At 34.6% G+C, this 13,999-nt stretch overlaps 1 protein-coding gene across 1 annotated transcript in view; it reads right to left on the bottom strand.

The window, feature by feature from the left end:
- Positions 1–3,077: 3,077 nt before the first annotated feature.
- LOC112048076 (uncharacterized) overlaps positions 3,078–13,999 on the bottom strand; it is a 133,911-nt gene continuing 122,989 nt past the window's right edge. Inside the window, exons 5-7 of the mRNA XM_024085445.2 lie at positions 13,748–13,819; positions 8,506–8,599; positions 3,078–7,695 (exon numbers count right to left, since the gene is read on the bottom strand). Coding sequence (XP_023941213.1) covers positions 8,532–8,599; positions 13,748–13,819 — 140 coding nt within the window. The 3' untranslated portion in view covers positions 3,078–7,695; positions 8,506–8,531. The remainder of the gene's footprint in view (positions 7,696–8,505; positions 8,600–13,747; positions 13,820–13,999) is intronic.

Here is a 13,999-nt window from a genome sequence, read left to right as displayed (position 1 = left end):
AGGAAATATCCTACATATCGTTTTGTATCGTTATCAATCCAAATTCTTCTCACTGCTGAGCTCGAGCCTCCTCTCAGAATGAGAGGGGTTAGGCCAATAGTCCTCCATGATGGCCCAATGCGGATTGATAGACTACTATTACTTCCTACATATATTAATGATTATTTTCTATGAAATATCATGAGGAATCATATCTCCATTTGCGAGATCCTTAGCTGTGTGGCAACCCTTCGCCAGATACTCTTTAAAAAATATAATTTTTTTTTTAATTAATAGAGGTATGGGCAACATAACATACTAAATAGTAATACTAATAAATTTTTGACGGCCTCCGTGGCGCAGTGGTATGCGCGGTGGATTTACAAGACGGAGATCCTGGGTTCGATCCCCGGCTGGGCAGATTGAGATTTTCTTAATTTGTCCAGGTCTGGCTGGTGGGAGGCTTCGGCCGTGGCTAGTTACCACCCTACCGGCAAAGACGTACCGCCAAGCGATTTAGCGTTCCGGTACGATGCCGTGTAGAAACCGGGTGTGGATTTTCATCCTCCTCCTAACAAGTTAGCCCGCTTCCATTTTAGACTGCATCATCACCACCTCCATCTCACCATCAGGTGAGATTGTAGTCAAGGGCTAACTTGTAAAGAATAAAAAAAAAACTCTAAATGTTCGATTAAAAAACTTTATACATGTTAGGAGCATATTCTTGCAAAGTTTCATCATAACTTGCGGCTTGTCTGACTACTCCAGACTCGTAGTCCATTTAGCGTTTTCTACTTGAGCCTAACGAACCACAATACTAGTAAATTGCATTCTCGGCAGCACTCGAATGAGTTTTACTTCAGCGGACGTGGATTTCAAAGGAAAACCATTTTCGCGACAAAATAATATTTTATAATTCCCTAGCTGGGTTTGTAGCGCGCTTCTTCTGAGAATGGGCGCGTTTGGGACCTTTCAGGCTTTATTAGGCCATGTTTGTATATTACTTTTTACTCGTTTTCCACTCCAGTAAGGCCAAAAGCCTGCAATACCTATGGGCTATGAATAACTGCTTGTTTCGCCAAGCAACGTTGCTCATGTCCCGGTCTGAATCGAACATAGAATTACTAGCGAACACCCGCGACTTCGTCCAAGTGGAATTCAGTTTTTCATAACTTCCGCGGGAACCGTGATTTTTTCCGGGATATGTATGTATGTGTTTATTCATAGTAAAATCTATTTCCATTTCAAATTTCAGCCGAATCGCTTCAGTAGCTGCAGCGCAAAGGAGGGACAAACATACACACTTACACACAAACTTTTGCCTTCATAATATTAGTGTGATATCTTTTACTAGTAGAATCTCACGGTTTCACCCGCGTATTTTCCATTCCTGTATCAATACGGCGATACAACATAGCCTTTGTTCATTCTTGATAATGAAGCTTCCTAATTGGTGAAAGATTTTTTTCAAATAGGTCCAGTAGTTTTTAAGTTTATTGGATACATCATCATCATCATATCAGCCGATGGACGTCCACTGCAGGACATAGGCCTTTTGTAAGGACTTCCAAACATCACGATACTGAGCCACCTGCATCCAGCGAATCCCTGCGACTCGCTTGATGTCGTCAGTCCACCTGGTGGGGGGTCGGCCAACACTGCGCTTACTAGTGCGGGGTCGCCAGTCCAGCACTTTGGGACCCCAACGTCCATCACTGAAGCTTTGTATTTTTGCATGTATCCATTGGATGCAAAAATACAAAGCTTTCTTTTTTTAATATTACTAGCGGATCCAGTCAAGCTTCGCTTTGACACGAATGCACTTCTTCCCTACCATATACCCAGATCAACCTCTATCCTACCCCTACTCTAACAATAATCTACTCACTCAGGGATATTGTAGCTTCCCATTAATTAAATATTTTTTCAAATCGGTTCAGATATTTCGGAGCTCAATGCAAACAAACAAAACAATTAAATATTTCCTCTTTATAATATTAGTATAGATAGTGTAGATGTAAATACTTACTTTTCTCTAGTTTGGTCTTATCCGGTCCGGGAAAAAATGGTTCGAGATAGTTTTAGTAGTCCTAAGCACTTAATTCACGGAGTTAAGCCTCGGATGCCCCGTGCCGCTCGGAGATCATTGTCTAGCAATTAGATCAAAGATACCCTTCAGAATTGATTTAGGGTCGCTTATCTCTTTCGAGGGTTTCTATCTTTTCTTTTTGTAGACACTTATACTAAGTCCCTTTTCCTCTTTATTCACGAGGACGATTTCTTTGCCTTACAGCGCTTATCATTTATATTCGTGAAATAAAAATGTTTTACTAAGTGATACCCTCTAAAAAATAATATCACACTAATATTATGAAGGCGAAAGTTTGTGTGTGTGTGTATGTTTGTTCCTCTTTTACTCTGCGGCTACTGAAGCGATTCAGCTGAAATTTGGAATAAAAATAGATTTAACTTTAAATTAACACATAGGCTACTTTTCATGACTACATGTCAAGCCTCATGTGTCTGTAATTTGAACTGCATCCATACCCATAAGATATCGATTAAAAGATAAAGATGCTGGTAGGTAGTAGTAGAGATTATAATAGCATTTTAGTGACAGAGTCAGGGGCGTAAGCCAGAAGAAAAACCCAATTATGTATAGCCCTACTTACGCTCATATCTCAGAATCTCATGGTCTCATCATCATCATTAACAATCCATATTCGACTCACTGTTGAGCACGAAGTTCCTCACAGAATGAGAGGGGTTAGGGGTTAGTCCACCACGCTGGCCCAATGCGTATTAATTTTCACAAAAGTAGAGAAATAAGAAAATTCTCAGGTATGCAAGTTTTCTCACGATATTTTTCCTTCACCGTTTGTGACACGTGGTGTTTAACTTCTTAAAATGCACATTACTGAAAAGTTGGAGGTGCATGCCCCGGACCGGATTCCAACCTACGCTCTCCGATCCGGTCGTATCCACTGAGCTATCACGTTTCATGAAATACGGATCCAATTACGGCTGGATGGATTAAGTACTCAATGTCATGATTATTGATAATTGTTTACAAAATGACGATGAAATAAAAGACCACATTCACAACGACTGTTTCATTTATTTTAAGAAACCTCACAAATGTCTCCTCTGGATCTTATCCATAAACAGCAATATGCACAGCGAATGTGTTTATTTTCACTTAAATTAAAAAATAAAACAATACATCCTTACACTAATAGAATTCCGTACAAATATTTACAAAGGGCCCTTACTCGTGAAATAAAAAAGTATCTCAAATTGTTTATTTTAATTAAATGTTAATTAATTTACGTATTACTTTAAATAGGCTAACATCAAAGGTGTAAACGTATTTAAATCTTTGGTTCACTACAAATAAAATGTATTTTTTTGGTTTTTTCTAAATGCTTTCAAATAAAATGTAATGAATAATGAATAAGGGCTAAATCTATATTCAGTTTCACATAGATATAATGATAATATTGTCCATAAATTCATAATTATAAAATCGTATTCACGTTAAAAATAAATAAATTTAATAAATAAAAACGATACCCTGTCCAAGAAGGTTACTTATCCTTCCTTAATATAAAGTAACAGAAGTGATTATAATTATATAGTTTGTACATAAATACGTATATCGTACAATATTATAATTTGTAGGGTGCCGTACATATAGGACGTTTATCAATATATATTGTAAATAACATATTTGATAAGTATAAAGTATAACCTTTACATATATAGTTACAAATGAAGTTAAGTGTAACAAGTTATTGTTTTATTGATTTTAAAAATTAAAAAAAAAACATACATATCGCCGAACGTAGAACATCCTCCTTTTTGGAACTCGGTTAAAAAAAGTAATATTAAACATTTTCTTAATGATATTGCCTCCAAATAGGACTGTTTCGCACGACGTTTTATCTCAACTCTCAATCTATCAAATAGTGCAAACCTCAACAAAATACTTTATGAGAAATATACAAATTAAAATTTGTATATTATAGATCAATTGTTGTACTGCAACATCATCATCATCATCAACAACCCATATTCGCTCACTATTGAGCACTAGTCTGCTCTCAAAATGAGAGGGGTTAGGCAAATAGTCCACCATGCCAAATGCGGATTGGCAGACTTCACACACGTAAACACGATATTTTTCCTTCACCCTCTGAGAAAATAACATTTAATTTCTTAAAATGCACACAACTGAATTGTTCTTAAAATTTTGAAAATATACGATGTGAATATAAACATACAGTTGGCTGTGAGCAATGAATTCACAAGACGAACTTTTTGTCATCTCATACAAGGTAAAGTACTTTTAAATGTATTAAAAATATACCCAGTACATCTTGTGGTAAGCTGGAGTATTTATTTCATACATGAAAAATTAATTTGAAAACCATTATTACCACGACGTAAAGTATTCAATTGAATTATTTCAAATAATATTAAATGAAATCACCCTTTGTACGGTACCCTTACATTATTTACAGCGGTGGTATCGTTTATATTATACAATTAAAATCGTTACAATTTCATAGCTAAGCGCAAACTGCGGCAAGCGGCATCGATGAAATGTGATACATTTTAATTTACTATGCAGTGAAATTAAGTAATAATTGAATTATTTAATTTGTTTTTATTATAAGTAACATAAGCCTCAATAACTCCACGGCTAAGGATCCAGATTCAAACCAGAAAGGTCTAGAGTTGGATCCCCAGGCGTTGATATATTGAAATTTGTTTTACCCACGGACAGAGGAAACAATATCTAATGCCTAATAAACCTAATTGCAAAATATTTTGTATAATTAGCAATTATTTCGTAAATCAATTAATAGATTTTATATACTAACTCATTGTAATGATTAAAATAAAGTCATTTCGTTAATAATTTATTATTTATTACAACAGGTACAGGTTCAACAAAGTGGTGAATGAACTAATAACCAAATATTAATTTATTAAATTAATTCAATGGAACAAAAAACATGAGATTCTTTATAGTAACCATCTATTGCCAATATTTTTTTTAAAAAACGTGGTTACTAACACAAAAAATATTCTTTATTTTTATAAAACGATGCGTTGCAGTCCCGTACATGTGATATTTTACGACTTATATTTTTTAATCAGCACAGGCATTTTTTCATATATTAATATTACACATAGATAACTTCCTTAAACAAAAATACATTAAATGTCAGACATAATTCATAGAGAATTCACAATTTTAATAGCTTTCAAAATTTGGTATAACTTTGGTGAATTTTAAGTTACAACTAACGAAACTATCTAACAACAATTTCATAATAATCATGAACGTTTTTTAATTAGACATAATATTAAAATGTGTTATACACATTATGGTTACCAATATATTGAATAATATTAAAAAGTATATACTTTTATTTCCATTTATATATGTATTTCCATTAATAAAGAATAAGAAATATATAAAGAAATTTTATGAAGAGTAAAATTGTATATAATTTTTGATCTTTTGGACTTCCACTCACAAACCTTTCAATTAGATAAACACTATTACCAACCAGTTTTCAATACACAGTGATTTCAGAATAAAATAGACTTAAGCCTTGACTTAAAGCCCAAGTTATTTGTAAGTACCTACAAAAAGCGCTTCCAGGTGAATGAGTAAAATATATAAAAAATAATGCAGAATTTACAACCTTATAACAAATTACGTAAGGTCAATTTTAATTGGACAATACAGTGTTTGAACACTCGAAGGTTTGTTTATGTACGTGCAAATCCCGTTTTCGTGGTACGGGTAATGAAGTGTTAAAATACTGTACTTGTCTACTGTAAAATAAAAATTGTTAATACTGAATATAGTCTTTAAAACGAGGTACAGTAGATCGATTTTACATTGACGTTAGATACTCGATACGAAAACGGCTCTGCTATTCCGAGCATACAAATCTCATGCCCATTGGTAATGAAGCGATCGACAGTGTCGGGTGGGTATGACCCACTTGTGACAGACGTATTGATTGCTGAACACCTCATTTCCCATTCTGAAGATTAAAACACTCCCTTCTGTTGATTCGTTTCAGGACTATTTTCATTTTTTAATTCCAGAAAAATGCAATGATTCTGTTCACTCAGGATACTATTGAATCACAGATAAAGTTTCTACAAAACAAATCCCACCTTTACGTACCCTTTTCTAAACTAAAGGGGGTATGGTTTATTTTTCCATACCACTTAAAGTATATTCACTATACCGAAACACTAAACCATTAAACCATTTGGGAATATAACTTTGTCAGTAAGATAGTCACTAGCCACTGCTAAAGTCACGAAACCTAGAGTCCTAGACCCTACCCAATTTTCATAACTCTTATTAATCCTGAGTCAATAATTGAACCATAGACATTACAAGCGTCTGTAGAAGTGAACACGAGTGAAAAGTAATATTTTTTTTTTATAAGTTTTTACATTGTTAGAGATTTAAAAAAAAGGAGAAATAAATAAATGAGAGATAATTAACAAGTCTCTATCCAACACATTTATGGTTTGTTATTATTTGCTTCCAGGTAAACCACCGTACTATAATTACAGTAAGAAATTGAAATAAGCTATTAATTAGACAAAATTATACCTCAACTTGTCAACATAAAAACTATACTATATCTTTTAGATACAATAAAGTTATTACTCAATAAAAATGTCTAATGAAAAAACGTCCAACCTTAGGCCCGACAATGAACTATCTACATCATTTATACAATTTTAATTAAATAGAAATCGCTATTTACAATCGTTATTCTTTGTTAAGAAAAATATTTAATGAAAATTCACGTCATAGAGCTGTACAATTTGTTTTATTTTTTACCTAAAGTGCTATTAGTGTCGTAAGTAAATCTCTTAATTAATGTTTGTAAATACCAAAGCTTCAAAATATTATCCATAAAAAGGTCTGCACTTAACTTCGTTTCTTTATGTTTTTATCCAAACCGAATTTATAATATAAATACGTACATGAAATCTATTAAACCTAAACTAAACTAAACTAAAAAATTTTAATTTCTCACCAATGAAAAGCGTGATTATCAGCCAATAACACAGGCTATAATTTATCCCCAATTCTAACAGGAATGGTAACTGCGCGGCAATATTGCTACGAAGGCAATTCTTTACTAAATTAAAATATACGCAGAGGCACAATTATCCGCCCACTATAATATACTCACGACATAGGGGCGGATATATTTTTAATTTATAAATAAATACTTTCAAACAGGTTGCAAAAAAAAACTCATCTGTTATGGTCACTGATAACTGTTATTTTTGAAGTCATCTGAGGTTTGATGGTTTATTGAAAAAAATCACATTTGCAAAGTAATTCATAACAATATATATATAATATGTTGACGTTAATAATTATAATAATATGAGCCCTCTAGCATAATCACTTCATCTGTTTTCTGTGGTTAAACCAATTAAGAGATTTATTTACAACCCAATCAACACCAATTTATATTTATTATTATTAACGGATCTTAGCGGGTATTACACATATAAGCTAAACTTCAAGTGAGGGAAAATATTATGTTGAACACTCCGAGTGCGCGCGTCTTTGGTGTAATTTTTGGACAGTAATGACTAGAGGTCTAGGTCACGACGCACATAATTACAAATTGATTCTTGCGGGTTGAAAATCTGGAACAAAAGAAAATATTCTTTTATCTCATCTCGTGTCATAATATTCCAATTATGAAATTGAAAATGTATTATAATAGCATAAATTATTCACATACCTATATACCATAATATTATAAAGCTGAAGAGTTAATTTGTTTGTTTATTTGAACACGCTATTCTCGGGAACTACTGGGCCGACTTGAAAAATTCTTTGACTGTAAGATAGCCCATTTATCGAGAAAGGCTATATATTAGGTCTAGCCGTATCCCTACGGGAACGGGCACTACGCGGGTGAAACCGCGCAGCGTCAGCTAGTATTGTAATAAATTCAAAAAATTGTAGAACACTGCTCTTTGTATGGAGAGTGTACTTGTGTCTCAATTATAAAACTCACTTCGTTCGTTTTATAAAATGCAACTTGTGCTTTCGTGAGCGTCATTATGGAGCCGTTTCATAATCTAACTATTACATTCCAGTACTTGAATAAGCATTTCTTGTATAATAGGATGTATCATTTATAATTGAATCAAACACAAGTTGGATCAAACACAAGGACACATCGCCTAATCATAATCTTAAACACACCAAATAAGTATTAGATTATTAGGTGATGAACCTTCCACTTGAGTTTGGTCCATTATTTATGAGATACAAGATAACACGAGAAAACAGGTCTTATAAGGGATTACATTAACTGTCATAGAGCTTAAATATCATGCATCCAGATATAATCTAATATTTTTTGAGTTCATTATTGAGGAGTTAGAAAGTATCATAAAGCCTCATTTATGAGTTAATTACTAATATAGGTACTTAATATACCATACCTTAATAATAATATTTCCATCGATGATTATGATACCAATAATTGAGCTAAAGCAGGCAGCAATATCGTAGTCAGTGCAGTGTAAAATCTTGATCCTGTGGAAAAGATTAGGAAAATTTAATTTTCTTTATAAATTTGATTAATTATTTTATTGTATTACTACCCAAAATTAATATACAAGTGTTACAACAACCACATATTTTGTGAAGAGTAAAAGACATTATGGTCGACCAATAGCGGCCGAATTGAATATTTCTCTTTTTCGTTGCGATAGGAGGAAAGAGAGCGATATTTTCGATCAGACGTTCAGCAGCCTTAATCTCTGTTTCAATGTTATAATGCTTTCAAATTGCGTATGACCTACCATGCCTTCGCCTGCCGTCTAGAAGGCCCAAGATGCTATGACATATTTTGTAAAGACAAAATGACATATTGTCGACCAATAGTGCCCAACCGGAAATTGTTTCGCTTTATAGCGATATTAGCAAACTCCGCGCGGTTTCATCCGTGTGGTTCCCGTTAACGGGGATAATATATAAGCTATAGCCTTCCTCGATAAATGGGCTTTATAACACTGAAATAATTTTTCAAATCGGACCAGTAATTCCTGAGATTACTGGTCCGATATTAGTATTAGTATAGATTCCCGTTTAAGCCACCATTGGTCGACCATGTATTTTTCTGTTCACGAGAATTATGTCGTGCCGCACTCCAAATGTCCAGGTAAATACCTCGTATTACCCATACGAATGATTCAATTAGTAATTATAGCACGCGCGTTATCAACTGGGTAGTCGGTGCATTGATAATTTTCCTATATCTATCATTCTATACATGTGTGGCTTCACGACTCAGTTGCCAACGCAATTACAATAACTTCAGTCAGAACAGATTCAGAATTTATAAACCGACGAAATCGCAAGCGACCGATAATGATGTTATTCGTATTTGCTAAATAAACTACTTCTGTTTACTTAAGAAATCTAATTAAATATTCCCCCCAGAGCTTCGACAGTGAAATTTAATCTTCCAGCTTGTCCTTAATTACTGAACTAATTGGTAAAATAAAATCGACGGCGTCTGAAGGGTCGGAGTAAATAGAGGGTAAGTGTCGAGTTCAATAGCGAAATATATTACCATCGAGATTCATTAATTTAACAACAGATTAATCGTCTTATTATGTTACATTGTTTTTTTTTTGTTAACTTATTTCAATACAGACAGTTAATTATATACTTTTTTATATAATATACAAGTAATAGTATTATATAATATAAGTGCGGTAAGTTAAAAATTACAGCCGAGGCGATATTGCAGCTCGAGCCGAAGGCGAGAGCTATAGTAAGGAAACAGAGGCTGTAATTATCAAAGCACACGTATGTCATACGACGTTTTATAACACATTTGCGAGTTAACACACTTTCTGAAAATTAATTTGCATCTTTGCCTGTTTATCATAAGATGACATTTTGATACGTTTGTCATTTTTGCATAGATAGCGAAGTGCGTGCATTTTTTTAGGCAAATACACCAAAACAGCCAGTATTACGAATACTAATAAAGTAATTTAATATTTTTGTGTTTCTGTTAATTATAAGTGGTTGTCATTAATTGTCAAAATTATTAAAATTAAAGAATTAAATATTTATTTATTATATTTTATCTCGGTACATGTAATGAGATACATTACGATATTAAAATTGGTAAAATATAATACTTTACGAGCAAATGTGTTATAAAATAATATATAAAATGAATTTCCGCGCTATCCTGTAACGTTATAATACTCGTAACACTGTTACATAGCATACGTTACGTTATCTACGTTAAGAAGTTGGCAGTGTTAGCACACCACCGTGCTTCGGATAGTAGGTACGTAAAGCCGTCGGTCCTGCGCCTGATATCTCACCGGTCGTGTCGGTCTGCTGTCCCATCGGACTATGAGAATGAGGGTATAGAGAATGCACTTGTGTATGCACACACATCTGTGCATATTTTGGCTGCTGGGAAGTTTCGGCCGTGGCTAGTTACCACCCTACCGACAAAGACGTACCGCCAAGCGATTAAGCGTTCCGGTACGATGTCGCGTAGAAACTGAAAGGAGTGTGGATTTCATTATACTCCGAACAAGTAAGCCCGCTTCCATTTTAGATTGCATCATCAGGTGAGATTGTAGTCAAGGGCTAACTTGTAGAGAATATAAAAAAAAAAAATCTCCGGCATATAATATGTGGTTAATCTGTTAACATGAGATTGGCTGCCGTGGCCGAAAAATTCGGTCGGGATCATATTATTAATGTTTCGTGTTCGTCCCTATGTGTCTTTGTCTATAATATTATAATGACGAGAGAGAGGAACTAGAGATATTGTGTACTGATAGACTGTGTCTATTTCTATTACTAAATTAACCAATTAAAAACGCAACTTAAATGGGGTAATACAACTAACAATCGCAATAAAAATATGGTCCTTTTATTTGCGCAGTTTAAGGATTTCTGAACAATAAATAATGCTAATTTTAAAATTACTACCAGCACCGTCCGAAAAGAGGGACGCGCCGAGTTCAATATCAAATATTTATAGAGAATTTCAAAACCAGCGTTTCGTATTTACTTGGTAATGATTGGGAGCATGTTTGATGAATAAATATCTCCCGTATTAAATGTGTACGCTAAATTATTCCCTTCATACCGTCGTGTTTGCACATAGGCTTCGATATTCGGTTTTGATTTTTAATGGGTTAAGTACGTGCTCTGGTGCGATGTTGTAAAAGCCCAATTAGAGAAAAGTGTGGGTCTATTTTAAAATCCTGTCGGGATTCTTCCATGTTTGTTCCCTTTAATCGTAGATTGGCTTCATCATTAAGATAAGAGTTCGTAGACTACATAGGGCAAGATAGAAGGCTTATAGGCAAAGTTCTGACAATCTAAGCTTCAAAGCTTGGAGCATTGCCGTTAGGTTGTCTATCGATCGATATTTTACAATATATATTTCGGAGTGTTCTCATGAACTGTTTGATCCCGTTTACCCTTCAAGATTCTATACGACATCTAGATATCGTAGAGATTTACACAGCTGCGTAGTTATGGTCAAGTATATGGTATGGTAAGTATAAGTATATGTATATACTTGACGTAACGATGAAGGAAAACATCGTGAGGAAACCTGTATACCAGAGAATTTTCTTAATTCTCTGAGCGTGTGAAGTCTGCCAATCCGCATTGGGCCAGCGTGGTGGATTATTGGCCTAACCCCTCTCATTCTGAGAGGAGACTCGAGCTCAGCAGTGAGCCGAATATGGGTTGATAATGATAATTATATGGATACTTTGTTTATTTCGTTAATCCTTGTACTTGGCTTCCGTGGCGCAGTGGTATGCGCGATGAATTTACAAGACGTTCGATCGATCGATTCTGGGCCGATTGAGGTTTTCTTCATTCTCTTCATTGAAGTGGGAGGCTTCGGATGTGGCTAGTTGCCACCCTTCAAAAACATGGAATACCCCGCCCGCTTCTGTTTCCCCTACAACCTACAATTAAGTTACGCTACCAACTTTCCCTTTAACAATCAATACATATAAATAAAATTGATTTAAAAACTGTGTCAGTGATTTAAACTGTATATTTTCAAGTACACGATACTAAAACACAATCAAGTTTATTAAAATTTTTATTTGTCTATCTGTCTGTTGGTCCGGGCTAATCTCTGGAACGACTGAAGCAATGGGATTTTCGCTGGAAGATAAAAGAGGTTATGGAGCAACATATAGGTTACTTATTACTCATATTCAAAAAGAACATGGTGTCCGCGGGATTTGTGATTTTACGCGCACGAAATCGCGAGTGTACCCTATTAATAATTAAAAATTTAAATATACGAACATTAATTGTTTTACATTACCATAAATCAAACACTAACGTATCGTCGTCGTCGTCGTCATCAACCCATATTCGGCTCACTGCTGAGCTCGAGTCTCCTCTCAGAATGAGAGGGGTTAGGCCAATAGTCCACCACGCTGGCCCAATGCGGATTGGCAAACTTCACACACGCAGAGAATGAAGATAATTCTCTGGTATGCAGGTTTCCTCACGATGTTTTCCTTCACCGATTGAGACACGTGATATTTAATTTCTTAAAATGCACACAACTGAAAAGTTGAAGGTGCATGCCCCGGACAGGATTCGAACCCACACCCTCCGGAATCGGAGGCAGAGGTCATATCCACTGGGCTATCACTGCTCTCTTGAAATATAAATATTATTGTAACATTGAGTGTAATGAGGAAGCGGATGGCATAGCTGCGGCACACATTCAGTAGTTACTATTATTTATTCATCAAATTTGCCCCCTATCATAACCGTAGACGAAGTGGTTTCAAAACTCTTCGTAAATATTTGATATTGAATTCAACGCTTACCCTCTGTTTTCTCAGAACGTTGCCAAACTGAGCCGACTTTATTTTACCAATTAGCGCAGTAATTAAACTTTATTAGTAAAAAACTGAGTCAATAGAACTGACTGTCTCGTCTCATATTATTTTCAATTACTTCGTTTCATTACTTTGTTTGAACTTAATATAAAAAACAATGGTAGTGGAAAACTAACACATTTTTTTTAGATGCCAAGCAACAGTAGGTATATTAATGTACTAATAACTAAGAAATAAAAAAACTAAAAATATTAAGTACTCTTTAATAAGCTGAACTTTTTTAATGTAACTAAAAAAGACAACAGGTAGATGAGAAAGTGAAACTACAAAATGTGGTACAAAATTTAAATTTAATCTATAACGTCATTTTCATCGCAGGACGGCATCATTAAGATTTTGGTTATATTCGATCGATATCAATCCATATTCGGCTCGCTGCTGAGCTCGAGTCTCCTCTCAGAATCTGAGATTCCAGAAGATATTTAATTTCAGAAGATATTTAATTTCAGAAGATATTTAATTTCTTAAAATGCACACAATTGAAAAGTTGGAGGTGCATGCCGGACTAAGGAGAGTGACTTGAGTGGAAAGGGGGAGTGTTAGTTAACTGTCAAAGGCGCCTTTAACCCTACACACAACGTTCACAAGTGCGTGACTCCACTCAAGGTATTATCTGCCATTCTACGGTCATATTTTGGTTACAATTTGATTTATTAATTAAGTTGCCCTAACAAATATTGTGAATTTGTTCGACATTGGTTTTCTTATTTTTGTAATCCACTGTTGAAGCTTCTGCTAAAAATATGTAAATTACCTTTAGATCCTACAGCCGCTGCTAGCTGCATGTCCGCTGCAGTCGGCATTTCTGGCGTGGTGCTCATGGGCCCTGGAATCAGAATAAAGTGCTATATATACAAACAAAAATTAAATTAAATTAATAATTAATTTTTTTTTTTTTTAATTTATTTTGTACCAATATTAGTAACACACAAAAGTAAAAAGAAAAACAGTGGACAAGGAAACACTTATCTCTATAAGAGATCTCTGCCAGTGACCCTTGGCAGTG

The sequence above is a fragment of the Bicyclus anynana genome, chromosome 6, assembly GCF_947172395.1.
Source record: "Bicyclus anynana chromosome 6, ilBicAnyn1.1, whole genome shotgun sequence".
NCBI classification, from domain to species: Eukaryota; Metazoa; Arthropoda; class Insecta; order Lepidoptera; family Nymphalidae; genus Bicyclus; species Bicyclus anynana.
The sequence above is the reverse complement of the archived record's forward strand: the minus strand, read 5'-3'. Positions and strand labels throughout refer to the sequence as shown.